The sequence below is a fragment of the Camelus dromedarius genome, chromosome 3 (genome assembly GCF_036321535.1).
Source record: "Camelus dromedarius isolate mCamDro1 chromosome 3, mCamDro1.pat, whole genome shotgun sequence".
Lineage (NCBI taxonomy): Eukaryota > Metazoa > Chordata > Mammalia > Artiodactyla > Camelidae > Camelus > Camelus dromedarius.
Window position 1 is genome coordinate 84463593 of NC_087438.1, and position 18220 is coordinate 84481812.

The window sequence follows — 18220 nt, forward strand, 5'->3', positions numbered from 1 at the left end:
TCTCTGCTACCAAATTTCTTTCAGTTTTTAATCCCGTATTTCTCCCCACTCCTACTCAAGGCTCTGCCAACCCACTGCTCTTTGGAGCCACATAACTCTGGAGGGACTCTTGATTCAGTCACGTACAACTGGAATCAGTGGGGCAAATTACTCAGCTTTATGGAAGCTAATAATACCTCATGGGTTAGTGTGAGGATTTCAGGAGAGAACTTCTGTGATGGGTCCAGCTCAGTGCCAGGCTTAATCAATCTTAGCTCCTTTTCTACACCAGAGTGGCCCGAAGCTCTTACGCGCGTTTCCCAGCACTTAGCACACTAATATAATTAGCAGTATTAGTATATCTAAAAGGCAATTACCATTTAATTGCTGTGGCCCCAGCCAGCCTGAAGTTCCTCTCCATTCACTTCTAATTTGGAGCTAGAGGTTTTCTGTCCTACCCTGGCTGGTCACAAAATGACGGCCTTAGAGAAAATTGAAAAAACCTTCAGGCAGCCATGGATTGCAAGATAAAAGATCTGGTAATTCCCTCCATTTTGTTCTATATAAAAATGCAAATATCAATTTGTTCCTGGCCAGTGAACAAATGAGACGATTTCAGGCAGCATCTTTCTGGGACTTAGTGAATTATCCTGCTTGGTTAGAGCAGCGCCTCTCTCAGGAGGGCATGGCCGCCCCCATATGCGCTGTGCTGATCATTAAAATAAATGAGTGCCCTCCTGTAGATTCAGACTTAGACTCAAGTTTCAGGCATCTCTTCTTAAAAGACATTTATTTATATTACATACTCAATTTAAAGGAGTAAATGCCCTTCCCTCAGCCTGTGAGATTTGTTTATCTTAGCGCTACTGTGAGAACTTAATGCCCAAATGAAGGCAGTGTGTTTTATTTCTTCTCCTACCCAGCGTTGCATAAAGTAACAGCAGCCTCTAATCAAGAGGAACCCAAAGTACTTTGAGATTTTTGAATCCAAATCTTTAATATTAGAACTGCACATGTACCCTTGAGGAACCCTAGATTGCCTTAAGCCACACGGAAAGCATTTACATCTGAACCACTTTACGTGTGATTGCGAGTTAAAGTAAATTCTAAATAACCTTAGCAGTTTGCGATTTGGAAAACGGCCTGGACCGTATAAATTCCCCCTCAGTTCTTTTTCTGTTAAATCTGTTGCCAAAGTAAATGGAAGCCGTAGAGAACCTTTGAACTCCTCCGTTCTCAAATGACCTCAGTGAAGTCAGATTGGCAGAGCCAATGTTTAGTTTCCATCGGAAGAATTTTTTTCTTTCCTCCTTGAAGCGACGCATGACAGTTACCTTCCTTGGAGGAGGATGCAGCCCTCGGAGTTGGAGGACACAGGAGGGCTTCCTGGGCCCCCTCCCTGGCGCTAGACCATGTCCGTGCTTCTTAGAAATGGGCTTTCTGCCATCGGGAGTTCATTGCTGCAGCTCTCGGGGAGACTTGGAGTCAGCACCCAGGTTTCTTAGCACTTCTGCTTCACAAGTCAGTCAGCTTGGCTTTGCTCTTTCCCTTTTCCCTTTCAGGAAGAACTGTTGAAAGCAGGAGGTCTGGAGTTCAGTCCCACCTCTTCCTGCTGGTTGGGGCAAGTGGCTTAACTTCTAGGAGCTTCAGTTTCCTTTACTGTGACCCGGAGATTAAAAATAGTTCTGCCCACATGGGTCCTTCTCTTCTCTCAGTGTTTTATTCTTGTACTCATGACCATGCAGTTTATTATACATTGTGTTATTCATGATTTATTAATTATTAGTAAATAATTTATTTAAATATATCTTATAATAAATGATATGTGTGTATACATGCATGTAATATAACAATATATACAACATATATATTATGCATCCTTGTGTTCATATGACTAGACCACGTGACTCTTGAAGGCAGGGACAGTAGCTTCCACTCCTCTGTATCGTCCTTAGCATCTAGGCCATGCTGGGTCTGCGAAATGAGGCAGTCTCATGAAGGTACCTCTTTAGCCATATTGTGTCATAGTTAACAAAGAAAAGTGTTATCCATCAGTCAAGCGAACCTTCACAAAAATTAATTTTACTCCCCTTATATTTTAATGTGTGCTTTTTTTCTAGTATAGAAATAATCCTGAAGGAAAAAAATGACATTTATGTTTTACACTTTTGCCCTAATGCAGAGGAACATACTACATGTTTACTAATCCTTTGAAAAGCAAATGTTTATGTAAGCCTTTTTTTGGGAGAGAGGAGAGATTTAAAAAACGTTTTTTTACCCTTAGCCCTCAGCTCTGAAAAGTCAGTAGTATTTGCATGAGTTGTTACTGTTAGGACATATTTGAGAAATAGCATCATGTAGACAGTTTCTTAATTCATCACCGCAAATTAAGTCTCCAGGTAAGGCAGGCTGTGTGCTGCCTGCTGTTTAGGTGTGCCCTTCTCTGCTCTACACATTGACTCTGGAAGTTCCTGTGCTCAAACATGGTCAGGAGTGGGGGCCTCGCTGCTGCTGGCAACAGCCCTGTTTCAAGTAAGCATCTTGAACTGGTGTACAGAATGCTTAAAGATCTTTACGAGATGCAGAAGTGTAAATGCCCATAATGTGCATTTTTATTATTGTAGGAGAATGGAGAAGACTAATTGCTGTCCATTAATCTTCATAACTTGTGTACTTTAAACCTAAAGAAACTCTTCTCAAAAGCAGTGTATTATAGGTGCTATATGTTGGGTGTGCTGACTGTAAGTCATTAGGGGGAGACGGAGAGCAGTCCACAGCAAATCCATGCTCTGACAGCACGTGTGGAGAGGCAGTGGTTAAAAAACAGTGGTTTCTGAATCGGTCACACCTGGCTGTGATTCCTGTCTCCATTACTTAGCATGAGGATTTACTTTCCTCTCTGGTCTTCTATTTTCTTATCTATGAACTAAGAATGATATTGAGGGTTAAATGAGGTTTCATTTAGAAAGTAAAACACCAACATGGTTCTGGCTCACATTGATGTTAAAGAAATGGTAGCCAACATGAGCATTATTATTGTGTTATTACTATATTATTGTTATTATTGTTATTGTTATTGTTATTATTATTATTATTATTATTATTATTATTATTATTATTATTACTACAAACTCAGGGGTACCCGTTTGACTGCAGTTGACACTGAGGTAATGGATGTTTCTTAGGGAAGAAAAATGTGGTGTGGGGACTCTGAGTTGGCTACCTGTCTTAATACCCAATTAGGGATGAAGGATTTAGTAGGAAGTGTCAGCGCCCAAGCTTTCCCACAATGGAATTGCAAGATCTAGCTTTCCTACCTGTTAACAGTGCTCTAAACCTCATACACATACCCTTATTGAAGGAGTTGGTGGGTACCACCAAATACCGATCTTATCCTTATGTAGATAAAATACCAACTAATTTCTTATCACTTTAATCTGTGTTTTTCTGGTCAGTCCAGTAGTATCTTAGTGAGACAACCCTCCCCAGCCAAAAGCCCTAATTTGTAGCATTTGCTAATTCCCCTGGTGTAAATACTCCTTGCATACCCAATTTCAGGCATCCAATGTGAAGTCACTGAGCACAGCTCTGGGAAGAGATGTGCACAGTAGCTCAAGTCAGTGCAAGCTGGCTCTGTGCCACTGGGTCAGAGTGAAGCATATGTGTGACAGTATAGAACAGGACGATTGACAGCAAAATTTAGAAGCAAATAGAGGAAAAATAGTCTGTTCCCATCTTTCTGTCCTTGCTCTGCACTCTCCAACCATACTTAGGACAGAAATCTTTTACTAGCCTCATGTGCTGACTTGGCGGTGGAGGTGGAGGTGGGGGGTGGAAGGGAGGGGTAGGGAGTATCTCCCTAATGACATCCCAGTTGTCAGACTGTGTTTTTAACCAGGAAGTTAGAGATTTGGTCATGGACATAATGCCCATGTTTATAAAAATGTCTTCCTCCTTTCCCTTTTCCTTTTCTTCCTTCCTTCCTCCCTCCCTCTCTTCTTTATTCCCTCCCCTATGGCCGCAGAAATATTTTCTACCATCTCTTTTGTAATCCCAACAACCCCAAGAGATCATCAGAACAGGTAACAGTATTCCTGCTTTGCAAAAACAGTAGAGAAATTAGAAAACTGCTCTACTTCATAAACCTCTATCATGTTATTAATGTCATTGGTAATATGTCATTTTGTTGTTTGGAAATCCTCATTGTTGTTCAGACCCTCTCGCTTTAATTTTTTTCATGAGTGGAGAGGGTCATTTCAACCTCTGACCACGTGTCCTTTGCTGTCACAAATTTAATTTTATTCTCTCCCTCATGACTGTGGAAAATTGTATCACGCTGCATCTAGGAAATTACATTACAGTGCTATAAATACATTTCTGAGAACTCTTAATTAAGTGGTGATACCTAGGACTTTCTCATTATAGTTAAGTCTCAAGAGGTGATAAAGCAGAACCCTTTTGAGAAGCTGTTTTGTTTTCAGCAGCTCAGCACTCGAGCAAGCAGAATTCTGTTATAGACCATCTCTGACCTGTTATGCTGACACCAGTTGATGATTGTGTCAACATAGTGGATTAGGAAAACCCAGGTTTTCTTTGCTAGAGACTTCATAAAAGTTTTCCAAATGCCTGATGACTCAAAGTGAAGCAGACGATGCTTGAGCTCACGGACTTGCCGTTTACCATGAAGCCATCCGCGGATGTTCTTGAGATCATCGCTTGCACCCCTCTAATCCTTGTGAGCTTTGTTGGAAACATTTGTTTATTTTACTCTACAAGGAAATGTATCACTGGGCGTTTACAGACATCCTTTCTTCTAATTTTCAATCTTGGATTCGTCCACCTCATTAAAAACTCGGTGGTGAATGTCATGAAAATTGTTTATTCTTCTGGTTTCATGTTGGATTCGGCCGGCTGCAAAGTTCTGTACTTCACAGAGGCCCTGACGACGTCCCTGGCCATCTGGTTCATGTTACACTTTGCATTGCTCTACCTCCGGAAGCTCTACCAGACTGTCCACCCCTTGAGTGAGACTCCAAACCCGGACTGTCAGGAGCATCCCTTGAAGGTGGTTTCTGCACTTTGGGTGGCTGGAGTGGCAGTGTACATCCCTGTATTACTTTATACTAGAAAATCTGAATACCTGCGTGCAGGAAATGATACAGACCCCTTGTCTACTAACAGGATTCACATAGACTGCCTAATTGACTTTGGAAACAAGCAAGTAGAGTTTTACTATGGGAAAATATTTTTAGTTCTGATTGATATTCTTCCTTTAGCCATCATAGTCTTTGTCTGTTTCTGGATGTCTTTTCTCCTTTTGGAAAGAAAGAAGATGACATATGGTGACATCTGGATTGGAGATGATGATTCAGAAACTGAAATCCTTAGAGGAGCCAAGTTCAGTATTTTATTAATGTGGCTGATCACTCCACTCTGGATTTCTCACTTTATCTTAGTCTATTTCTTGAAGGACTTGGCAGCCTGTGTCTTTTTTCCAGCTGTTCTCACAGCCCTCTCTTCAGGCTTCTCTGCTCTCAGTCCTTTTCTGCTTATGCTGGTAAATTACAAAATGAAGTTGGTGTCCTTCTGTGGTGCCCAAGAGAAAAAACCCACACCACAGCCTGCAAATGGTATTGTTTCTCCATACGCTTAATGACAAAAAAAAAAAAAAAAAAAAAGAAAACCACAACTCTTAATCTTGAGGAAACAGACTATGCCACTGCCACTGGGAGGTGCCCCTGAAGTGCCCATAGCTCTCATCAACAGATAGTTTCTGAAAGAGGGACTAGAAGATTGACTCCTCCCCCAGAAAGACTTCTGAGGGAAACTGTACGAGAGGAAGATACATGAACACGAAGTTATCATAAGTTGAAGACAAACAGTCATCTCAACATTTGTTATTTTGGACAATATCACAGTTTTTAGTGTAGAAGTTCTCAAATGATTCAACAGCCATCGCAGTCTCAAAATGAATTCAACATAAAAAACAATATATTAAGTATTTACTCTGTGTAAGGTATTGTGTTAAAAAAAAAAAAAACAGCAGATTGTGGAGACTGAGGATTACACTTCCTAGCTGAATTCCTAAAGGTATTTAACAGTAATCTTGTGTTTTCATCTTGAAATGCTTTGACACATATTGGCAATGCATTAGTTAAGTATGCAATGTTCAGTTTTTGCACCATTAATCAGGGTACCTCATCTGAGCTAGAAGCAGATTTTGTACATTTACCTTCCTCTAAGTATCTTTAGTAAATGAGGGCTAGATAAAAGCATTGGATTAAAGAATTAGTGCTGGCTGAATCACACTCTCTGTGTATGTACAGATGTGCAAATATTTGGTTCCTACAGACATTTAGCTCACTATCCTTACTTAATCACCTAAATATCAAACTATACTCCTCTTCAGAAAAAAAAGGAATATTTATTTTACAGAGAGTTTGTTTCCTCTTTTGGTTATTGGTAAATTTTAATTGGTAGAATTGATAAAATATTCATAATAATCTGTTCTGAATTTGAGTTTAATAAAAATAAGCACATTATAATTATAATTTAAAATACATGACTAGGATTTTATTTTTTACAGTTAGTCAATGTAGCCATTTGGACTGCTTCAGATTCAATGAGTAATAATTTTAAATATCTTATGATGCATACATGATGTGTAAGCATTGAATTTTAAGCTAATTCTTATTCAATTCTTACATTTTTAATTTTCCTTTTTTATTGGTAGACATGGGATTTATTATACCATAGTTCTAGTGAATGCATATCCCTAACTCGAGATTCTTGATCTGAAAAAGCCTCTAAAATTATAAACCTGGATCTCATTAACAGGAGGAACTTAGAACATCTTTGTTGCCATGAAGTGCTACAGAGAAAGGAAATTTTAAAGTAACCAAGGCCCAAATTTTGTAAGGTTTGGTAGGCCAACGTCTGTCCCTTGTATAGTGTGGGAATTAAAGTACACACACACACACGCACACACACACACACACACGCATAGACTTAAGACCTTCTGAGGTTTCTGGGTGGTCTTCATGGGAAATGCTTATTGGAGTCAACTGAGGAAGTTTAATCAGAAGGGCACTAGGCATGGATCCTGTATAATGAAGTTAACATCTGTGGAGATGGGGGATGTGGGGAAGAGATCACCATCTTTTAATTAAGTGCAGATGTAGCCAGGGCTGGGACCAGCCGTTGGTCTTAGGTAGTAGTTCTCAAATGTGTTTCTGGGACCAGCAGAATCAAGCATCACCTGGGAACTTGATAGAAATGTAAATTCTCAGGCCCCAACCCAGACCTACTGAACCAGAAACTCTTGGGGTTGGACCCAGCAATTTGTTTTAATAAACCTTCTGGTTGATTCTCATGCAGGCTAAACTTTGAGAACCGGCGGTCTAGGGTTACTCAGAAGTTTATAGTTCTCACACACTATGAGTGGTAGGAGAACGAAGCCGAGATAACTGACTCCTGACGTACTCTTTGATGCTCTCATACACAGTGCTGTTATGTCTACTTCTCTCTAAAATGGGGATCAGGATTATCATCTGTGTTCTATACATTCTCAATAATAATTGCCAAACAAATCCACTGTAGAAATCAAGCAGTCTTTGCAAAATCAAGAGTAAAGCATGACTTCAGGTGTGCCAAAAATTTGGAACTTGGATTTGGATAGTTTCCTGTACATAACTGAGTAAGGGATCCAGTTCCTGAATTATTCCAAAGTTCCTTTCCAGAAGCCGGTACAAGACACGGTTGGCCTACGCCCAGGCTCAACTTCCCAGTGCTGGAAATGTTTCCTTTTTCTTCCCAGATATTTTCTTTTTGTTTGGGCCTCATTAGGTCATAGTTTTGTCCTTGTGGAATTGATAAGTTTTCATCGTCAACAGAGAGTAAATCATATTCTCACTGAATGAACAACATTCCAGTTCTCTTTTAAAAATTATTTTCACTTTAAGTCTCTTGCTCTCTCTCTCTCTTTTCCTCTCCCTTAGCCTCCATATTTCATTCACATTCCCGGTGGGATCAGGCTGGCAGATGAAATAGGAAAAGGGCAGTTCAACAAAGGTTGTCATGGTAGCACCTTGGAGAGGGATCAGAGTTGGTCAGGACTGTCTTGAGGTCCTTGTTTGGGACTGTACGCAGTCTCCTAGTTAGAAGGTTGTGTGTTTCTCCTTTTCAATGCAGGATTCTCATCTTTCTCCCTCAGAGGATCCCTCCAAATCTCTAAATGAACAGTTTCTTGCTAGGGTGGTTGTGATCTTACCAAGGAGCCCATTCCATTTAAGTCCATTCCAAATGTCATTATTAGGAAGTTTTTGCTGACACTGGCATCCCTGAAACTTTCTTCAAGAGCTACCCTTGAAGGCAAATCCTCCTTTTACCTAATGGCTGTTCAGATTCGTAGAGAGAGAGGAGTGCTTTTTCTCTTCTCCAAGGTAGATACTTCCTTAGCTATGCCACTGAGACAGAGTTTTCCAACCACTGGCTGTCTTGATTTCCTTGCCCTGTCTTGGTGTGCTCCAGTTTGCCTGTGGCTTTCTCAAGGAGTGGCTTCCAGAACTGAACACAGGGCTTAAAAACAAAGGTCCTTTCTGGAGAAAGTTCTAGTAGAAGTTAATTCATTCTCGGTATTATATTTTAGAGCTAATGACATTACCTCTAAATCATTTGCAAGAATTTTAAACTACAAGCTAGGGCTCAAACGATAAAAAGACTGTATTGTAAATCAACTATACTTCAATTTAAAAAAAAAGCTACAAAAAGACCTTTGTAGGGATTTCTCAGAACAATCCTGATCTCTAGAATAAGGTTCTCTAGTACAGTGGTATTTTACTTGCCTTTTTAACAAGACATAAAGCAGGATGGTCATAATCAAATTTTCTTTGAAGGTGAAGATAAAATATTAAACCAACTGGCTATGGTATACAATGCATTTATAGGCCACTTCAGGGATGTCTGTTGGTAAGATATATTAGGTACACAAAGGCCTATATACATTTTTCTTTAATGATGATAATCATGCCTACTTATTATATGCCTGTTTATTTTTATTGAAGTATAATCAATTTACAATGTGTCAGTTTCTTGTGTACAGCGTAATAGTTCAGTCATGCATATACATAACATACATTCATTTTCATACTCTTTTTCATTTCATTCTTTTTCATTTCATTCTCAGCAAGATACTGAATATAGTGTATACTATACAGTATATACTTGTTGTTTATCTATTTTATATGTAGTAGTTGGTATCTGCAAATGTCAAACTCCCAATTTATCCCTTCCTATCCCCTTCCCCCCAAGTAACCATAAGTTTGTTTTCTATGTCTGTGAGTCTGTTTCTGTTTTGTAAATAAGTTCATTTGTCTTTTTTTTCAGATTCCACATATAAGTGATATCATATGATATTTTTCTTTCTCTTTCTGGCTTACTTCACTTAGGATGATGCTCTCCAGATCCATCCATGTTGCTGCAAATGGCAGTATTTTATTCTTTTTTATGGTTGAATAGTATTCCATTGTATAAATATACCACAACTTCTTTATCCAATCATCATTGATGGACATTAAGGTTGTTCCCATGTCTTTGGCTGTTGTAAATAGTGCTGCTGTGAACACTGGGGTGGATATATCTCTTCGAAGTAAAGTTCCCTTCAGATATGTGCCCAGGAATGGGATTGCTGGATCATATACCATTCTATTGAGACTCTGCTGGAGAGAGGAAAGAGCAATTTGTTTGGAGTTGTACTTCTTGGACACCCAAAGGGATACAGTTCAGGGCTGAAGATATATTCAGAATTCTGACCTAGATGGTTCAAAGAGCTGCCCGTGCTTCTGAACAGTCCAGGGGGCAAATCAGAAGAGCTCTGGACTTATTATTGGGAAGTGGTTTGTCTGAGCTGGCTTTGCACCTGTTTAGTAGTACATAACATTGGCCAAAACATTCCTGAGTTTTACCATCAGTAAAATAGGAAGAATGTGATTGCAAATTGCAATACACACCCTCTGCCTCCTTCACAGAGTTGTCATAAATAAACTCAGATAAAAAGTATTGGGGGTGATTTGAAAAAAATAAAATGTTTGATACAGGTGAGGTGTTACTTGACCACTGCAGTTCTGGCAAGCTGAAATAAGGGAGAAAAGCAAACTTATCATCAGAAGCTCTGTCTGTGTGTCAGGCAGTTACAGAACCTCTCTGAGCTTTGGTCTCCTTATTTCCACCAAGGAGATTGTAAAGATATTTGTCTCCCATGGTCTTTGTGAAACGTAAGTGACAGAGTATATGTAAAAGTTCCCAGACATTGCCCCTGGTGTGAAGTTTTGCTTCACAAATGTTTGTGAGCCTTCAAGCAGGAAACACAGCTCTCCTCCCCCAGAGCTAGAGCAGACTCAATATATTACATTGAAGTCCATTTGATAGCAAATACTCATTTGTACTTTATCCAAACCTGCCAGAAAATTCAGTATTCCAGCATATGCTCTGTTTACACTCTGGCTTTGAAAATACTCTCCTGACCACTGTGCTTCCCAGCCCACCCTGGCCATTACCCTTCAAGACCCCTTTTTTGAAGCAGAAACAGCAATAGGTGTTAATGTTACCCATCTTCCAGGAAACTCTGCTCCAGGATTCTCCCCTCCAGGCCTGTGCCCATGCTCTAACACTTCCTAGAACACTTCCTCCTGCTCCTGTAAGTCCCTCACCATTTGTACCCTCACCTGCATCTCCAAGGTCTAGGTTAGGTGTCCCAGGCACCTGTGTGTTTGCTCGTCTCAGCAAGGACCACAGTGTATCGTAATAGCTTGTCTTCTTGTCTGTTTCCCCCGGTGCTGTATGCCCCATACTGGCCTAGAGAGTAGCATCAGTCTTAGCCAGCATGTACACGTGGGAATATTCCATAAATGAAGAAGGGGTTGAAATCTACACAGCCTGTGCTTCCCCCTTTCTGCTCATGGGTACCTCTTGGCTCTTCTTCAGTTACCTCTTTCCAGTAGAAATTTCTTGCCTCTATCATTTTTCTGCCTTAAGACTAGGCATTTAGTGACTGCCATGCTGCTGGCCGCTGTTGAATCAAAGAGTGAAAGAAACCGAATCCAGCATTTGGAATGAGCTGCTTCCTTGCCAGCCAAGCTCCTGAGCCAACTGGGGACATTTCATATATTCCAATTCTTTCCACCCAAGCCTTCCAGGACTTAGAGCTTTTTTTGAGCTCTCGCTTTATGAAAGAAAGAAAGTTCAGTATCGATGTAAGGCTTTCAAACTGAGAGTATATCCCAGTACAAATCTGCCCCTGTGTGTGTGTGTGCGCGTGTGCGTGAGCGCGCGTGCATGTGTGTGTGGAAGAATGTAGGCAGCTGCTGTGTTTTCCCAAGTATCAGAGAATTAAAGAGTAAAGAAAGAAGTTGTAATGCAGATCAACTGAGGTTACCTCATCACCGAATGTACCCTGTTCATTTATTTTGACAGGCCCAACTTACTTTTTAATTACCAGGCCTCATAGTACACTGGTAAATGTAGCAATAGTGACTTTGGCAGAAAAGGAGAAATCCACGTAACATGAGCCTCCAGAATGAGTCCATGCTGACTCCTTATAAAGCAGAGTGAGGCAATTCATTTGAAGAAGAATTTCAGTAGAGCAATTTATGTGATATGTGATTGTAGTCACAAATCAGTGAGCCTTTCATGAGCCAAGCACACCAGAATGTGTACTTTAAACGAGGGTACTTTCTTAAAGAAATTTTGTTGGCCACTCCAAGCCATTACCCAACAGATTTTTGTAAGTCTTCCTGTGGAATTCTTTTCAGAGTCAGTTTTCAAGTCACTCTGCAAAAACTGTAAAATGTCACCTGAAAATCATACTAAAGGGAGGAGGCTATTTTTTAAACGGATGCCTATTTTGTATTATTCAATTGGACTCCTGGCTACTTGGAGCTCTTTCCTAAATTGAATCTTCTCTGAAGGAAGCAGTTGGGGCCATCACTGAGGTCACCCAGGAGAAGGTGACATAGTGTTGATAGACCCATTAGGGCCATGAGCCCCTGCCGAACATTTTAATAGGCACTGGAGGGACTTCTGTTCTTGGCAGTTCATCAAAACTCTGTGAGAGCAGGAAAAACCCGACAGACATTGTGTACCGTTGATGCTCGTTACTTCTTTGTTCTTTTCCTCCTCTAGCTGGCATCAGTCCAGAGTTTGGGTAAAGTTTCTCCTGGTGCCTTGGACACATCAGAAGAAGGGGTGCAGTGTGTTACCAATAGCTTCTCCATAGCATGAGGGTCCCTGTTACCTGCCCTGTGTCCCCGCATTCTACTATTTGTATTCTTTCCCTCCCTATAATCTTTCCTACCCAAATTAGCAGAACTAAGCCATTGGAAATTGTTTCCTTTACCTTTTTCTCTGCTCTCCACCCCCCCACCCCCTGCCCAATGTCTATCTTCGCCTTTCCCCACCTTAAAAAAGATTAAAGACACAACCTACCTGCCTCAGTGAATAACAAATTAAAAATTGCCAGTGTCAGTGAAGAGAAATTCAAAGCCCAACTGAGCTTGGAATGGAATGATTTCAATTAGCCAACAGTACTTGAGTTACAAAACAGAGCTTGTAAGAGGTGTGCCAAGGGGAGGGGGTGACAATACAGAAGAAAGCCCTTGGAGAATCTGGGACAAGCACTACAGCTTGTAGAATCGGGGCTGATGGGGTGAGGGTGCAGGACACATTTATAGACGACTGGGCTCTGAGATCCCAGAGAGGCCCATGGCCAACTATGATGTATAGAAGTACAAATCTCATGTTAAGAGTTTTAAGCTGGACTGCCCTTTCTGAGGAAGCTGACAAATATTTTTCACTGAGGTGTAAACCCACTCTCATCGGCCTTGAGCAGGTTTGGCCCTCTTAGGCCTAAGCTGCAATCCGGCCATGTGGAGGGTGGTGTCGGTCTTTTTCTGGGCTTGTTCTTGGCACAGCCTCTGCCCTTCCCCTCTTGTCACAATGGTGGAGTGGCACCGTGTGGGTTCACAATGCCAGTGACAACAAGGCAAGAATGTCTCCTTCCTCCAGTTGTAAAGTGAAAGAAACGTAATCCCCGTCTCGTAGCATGTTATGGGGTTTGCGAAGGTTCTCTTTTTCTAATACTAAGAGATAAAATGGGGGCTCTGGAAAAGCACACATTGAAACATGCTGGTAGTTTATTTGTAAGAAGTTTTGTTTTGCTGCTGTTTTGGTATGAGAATTTAAAACAGTCGTAAACTACAAATTCAATGCTGAAATACAAATGAAGTTAGTATCGTTTGGCAGGAGGTACAAGTTAAGAGCGGGGAGAAGATGGCACTTAATGTTTAATACTGAATTCCTTTGAAGGGTGGAAGATTCAGATGCCCCCAAGGCCAGGCAGGGCGTGTCAATGAGGAGAGCAGATGGGGGTACTGGGGGTCTGGGGCACACACCCCATAGGGCATCTCCAGACAGGTAGTTTGAGACAACTGTTACCATGGAGAATGCAGGCCTGTGCTGCCCAAGCTTCAGATATTTTTTAAAGTGAAGCCAGAATCCACAGTGTTATGTGAAATCACCAAAAGTCTACAAGTTGGCAAAAGATTCAAATTTTGGCAAACCCCGCTAGGGCCAAGCGCATCGCATCTGTGGACCAGAGTTGGCTCATGGGCCTCTGGTGTGTGCCCTTGGTCGGTGTGCATTCTGTCAGAGCCAGAGCGACAGCCACAAAGGCGAGCTCGCCGGTTTCCACTGGGGGCTGGTGTGTGGGGTGGGATGGTGCCTGGAGAGCACAGGAGAAAAGCACACCCCTCCCAGCTCAGTTTCCTTATCATGGTGGCTTATGTACAGCAGCTGCTGTAAACCTGACCTCGTCCCTTCCATCACGTCCCTAAGTCCTCAGAAGAAAGTGCTAGAGGGTGCCTGCCACGTGCTCAGTGGAAGGGCAGAGGGGAAGGAAGCAGCAATGTAACGATCCTTGGGACAACTGTGGTCTCAGCTGAAAAGAAGCAATTAATGTTGGGCATGTGGCCAAGACTGGTGAACCACAGGGATTTCTGCACATTGTAAATGAGTTTGTAATACTTTCACAGTGGCACCTTGAAAGAAAGAAGCATGGAAACCAAACCAAAGGAATTGTGTCGTGGATAGAATAAGGCATATCAAAGGGGATGGCTGTGTTTGGGGATCCATTGGGAAGTAAAGGAGAGACCTGTACACCTGGGACCCCTTAGTCTGAGGCTGGACCACTTATCCAACCCACTGAGATAAATCTGGCCTTCCTATAATGAGCTGAAACAGTTGTAACTCTTGTGTTCTGGCCTATAGAATAAAGAATCTCACTGCCAACCTCTAAGTCCAAATATAAAGATTTTCTGTTTTCATGTCATAATTTATATTATCCACTGGACATGTTCCATTAGAATGGCTATGCTCAAATGGAAATTGTTCTTCATATTGTCAAGAACCCTTCAAACAGGGGCTCAATGATTATTTGTTAATTTGTTTAGTTAAAAACGTGTTCATTTTCCCTTTCACACTTAGTTTTGTATTTCCATATATTTAGAGATCCACTCAGTCTCCAGCTTTGATGCATGCTTTTCTGCTTCATCTACTCATGTTTCCATGTTTCTGCTATTATGTTTGTACCCCATCCTGACACCCAGAATTATCTTTGTGTTAACCAAAGCCTTGGGAATAGAGTCTGTAAATCAACAGTTCATTGTAGAGCACAGATTTAACGAAAAGAAATTGGACTGGAAGAAAATGTGTTACTTGACAAGCTGGAATCTAAGGTCTGGATTGTCTCAGAATCCACCAGAATGGAAGAGAAAGTTATTTTGAGTAATTTGCAAGTATGAGTGTGCATGTTTTTCTCTGAGAAGCTTTGTGAGAATTAGAAGAAAAGTGATGTATTTTTGTGCCAAGCACTTTGCTTAAGACCCTATTTTTAGATTTCTATAAATAATAAAATTTGATAAAGATATCAGATACAAATTGGTTTTCTTTTCATTTTAAACCTTACTGTGATTTCAGAAAAAACTTTTAATATTTATTCTAAATGGATAATCTCATTTGAACATGGTGGTAGCATCCTAATCCTTTCTTGGGTCAACTCTGTATCCACTATGATTAAAAATATGTAAAAATGAACTGAAGGGAGGACACGCTGAAAATTGAGTCAAGTGATGGGTTTGAGGTGCAGAATGGCAAGTGATTCCCCCCTCCTTTGTTGTAATTATGCTATTTGTGGGGGTTAAAAAAACTCAAAATGATAAATCTATGCCTTCAAGAGTTTTCTTTTAAAGACCAGATATTTTTACATTCTTGATCTTATATTGATAAACTCATTTTCACCAGCCTAGATTTACTTCCACTTTCCAGTAATGCATTCCTTACTCTTCTGCAAGATACCCCTTCATTAGAGATACCAAAGAGGAGAAAATAAATTATTTTAGACACTCAGGTCTGAGTACATGAGACAGTTTTCATAATAAGAAAGACAAGTTACAGGGAATGGACTCCTTTTCGGTATCTGAGAGTTTCCTCTGCGGACAGTAACTGCACACCAAGGCACTGCCAGGAGATCTATATTTCTGTTCTTGTCATCTGTAGGTGCTGCTGCCACCATGGTGGTGATGATGAGTGATAGGAAAATGAACTGGGAGGTGATGTATCTTCCCTGACAGATTTAGAGAATTGCCACAGGCAGCCCCGAGGCAAGTGCTGACTGAGGACATCCTGGCGCCTGTGTTGGGTCAGTCTGGCACTGTCAGGCAAAGCTGTTAGAAGCAGGGGGCAATGCAATAACTCTGTGGTTTATAGCTGTACTTAGATCCCTTTTTTGGAGGGGTGAACTGGAGGTGGTATTACAAATTTTGAAATACCCATTATTGTCGGTTAGTTGGTATCTGCCTCCTCCTTGTGTTATTACTGTAGAGATCCAGTATTCATTACACCGCACATAGGATCCAAGGATATGCCACACTAACGTTTGAATATGGTTGTCTTAAGATTTCAAGGTTTGCTCCCCATCCATGAAGCCCCTTCTTTCATCCAGGGTGTGGTTAAGTGTTAGATGTGAGCAGGGTCAGGCTTAATATGGATCAGAGGGGAGTAACCTGAGTTACTGCTCTGGCAAAGACAAACAGGCACAAATGAAATAAAGCACAGGACCATGGCTGCTCGCTGGGAGCTTCCTGGGGAGCCTGGAGGAGCTGTGCTTACTGCTTCTGGAAAGCCAGGCTGAGGACATTCGAAGAGAGGAAGTGTGCTCAAAGGCAGCGCTCAATACCTTTCTCATTTTATTTGTCTAAATATAGATGTGATTTTTGGTTCTAAAACAGCTAACCTTTTTGCCTTTGTTTTGTGCTTCTGTCTCGTCCAGGACTTTATAAGTATTTGACCTTACTCAAAATGTGCAAAGAAGAATAATGGAAGCCCCTGAATACCTTGATTTGGATGAAATAGACTTCAGTGATGACATCTCTGTAAGTATTGCTACCTGCAAGCAATGCTTTCAGGTGATTCTGCCTTCCTTTATGTGGGCTGCTTTCTCTATTGTAGTCGGTAGATCCTAAACTCTTCCAACCACGTTTAGAAATTGACAGCATAAATTCTGTTGTGGCAGACAGTATGTAGTCTGGGGGCCTTCTGGACCAAGGAGTGAATCCCACTTCGTTTTCTGTGAGCTGGGGTGAGAACGGCATTTAACCTCACTGGGCCTCCCCTTCCTCATCTGTTTCATTGTTGTCAAAGTTATTCATTGAGTAAATTGATAAAGTACCTGCATCTAGTGGGTACTTGGATAAATTTATTTATGCACATCATTCACCCTATCAATGTTAATCCCTTTTATATGACTGGCTGTGTCACAGCCAGCACTGTCTAGCATTCCCAAGGATGCAGACTGAAGGTTGGCCAAGTTATTAACTTATGAACCATAAGAGGTCCCCAGCTTTGATACATGTTTTTCTACTTCATCTCTTCATGTTTCCATGTTTCTGGTGATACTGTGTTTGTCTGTACTGCATCCTGACACCCAGAGTCGTCTTGGTGTTCACCAAAGCCTTGGGAATCGTGTCTGTAAATCAGCAGTGTTCCAGTCACTGGAGATATCAGAACACACGTTGGACACTGGTTGGGAATATTGAGGAAGAGTAATGCAATGCTAAAAATGGGACCAGGTGACCTCTGAGGCCCTGCTTTATCCTGTAACGCTGTGGGCTGATGAGCTCCTGAGTTCTCAGGACGTTCACAAACTTCCTGCTGCCTCCAGCTTCACTCATGCTGCTGAGCAGGTCATCTGCCTGCGGCTTGCTTAGAGCTGCATGTGACCGACCCTGGGCTCTGTCATCTGTTCTGCCAGGGGCCACCCGGCAAACACGTCGACCTCTCATAGCCTAGTCCATTTGGGCTGACTCTTGGAGTATGTGATGAGAAGGTTGCTGTTCCTGAAACCAGCTATGTAACTTCCCTTCCCAGGACCTCCAAAGGCACAATTTCTGACCTTACTTTCCACTGCTTTCTCAATTTTTGGTCACCACTGGCAACTGTCCCAAAAGTATAAGGTCTAACATGCCTCTGGCAGCTGTGTTATTTATCTACTCCTTATCTTGAAGTACAGTATGCATACTGTATGCAAGAACTGGATTTCTGGGGTGGATCTGAGGAATCACCTGTTTGATACAACCATGGGTGAATCTTCTTCTCTTCCCCTTGTGAATTCTGCTATTCCCTATTTCAGCTTCCAGACAATTTTTATTAGTCCTCATTAAGACCAATGTGAAGTGAGGCTATCTCTCCCTCTCTCTCTCCCTTTTTAAATCACTGTGCTTGACTTAAACATGGATCAGAGCATGGTTCTTTTATAACCACCCCTCTCCAGGTATTTTGAGCTGGGTGGGGAAAAACAAGGAAAGTGAATGATGATGTGGGAGGTGGGGTGGGGTGGAAGATGTTTCAGAAAGGGACACCTGTAACGATCAGCAATTTGGGGTAGCTCTCTGAGCCTTGATAACAAAGTTGTATTTTAAGAGCATGGGTTTTGAAGGCACCAGTCTGGGCTCCAGCCTCGTTCTGACCTTTGCTAGCTGCAACCCAGTCACTTCGCCTCTCTGAGATACCCACCTAGTTTTTAAGGTTGTTTTGAGGATTGAGTGAAATAATAATATATGGGAAGCACTTATCTTGGCACACAGTAAGTTGCTTTTTAAAATGGTAGCTTTGTTATTATTTCAATGAATACTAC

At 41.4% G+C, this 18220-nt stretch overlaps 2 protein-coding genes across 3 annotated transcripts in view; both read left to right on the forward strand.

The window, feature by feature from the left end:
- SNCAIP (synuclein alpha interacting protein) overlaps positions 1-18220 on the forward strand; it is a 141033-nt gene that overhangs the window by 55112 nt on the left and 67701 nt on the right. For both annotated transcript variants that reach the window (XM_064483446.1, XM_031448896.2), the window contains exon 2: positions 16358-16460. In XM_064483446.1, the coding sequence (XP_064339516.1) occupies positions 16404-16460 (57 nt within the window). In that variant the 5' untranslated portion in view covers positions 16358-16403. The remainder of the gene's footprint in view (positions 1-16357; positions 16461-18220) is intronic.
- Positions 4661-5632, forward strand: LOC116152259 (uncharacterized). Its single transcript, XM_031448897.2, has one exon. The coding sequence runs from the start codon at positions 4661-4663 to the stop codon at positions 5630-5632; it is 972 nt and encodes a 323-aa protein (XP_031304757.2).

Coding starts and splice junctions, on each gene's coding strand:
- LOC116152259 (XM_031448897.2), top strand. CDS start 4,661: ATGAAGCCATCCGCGGATGTTCTTGAGATCATCGCTTGCACCCCTCTA.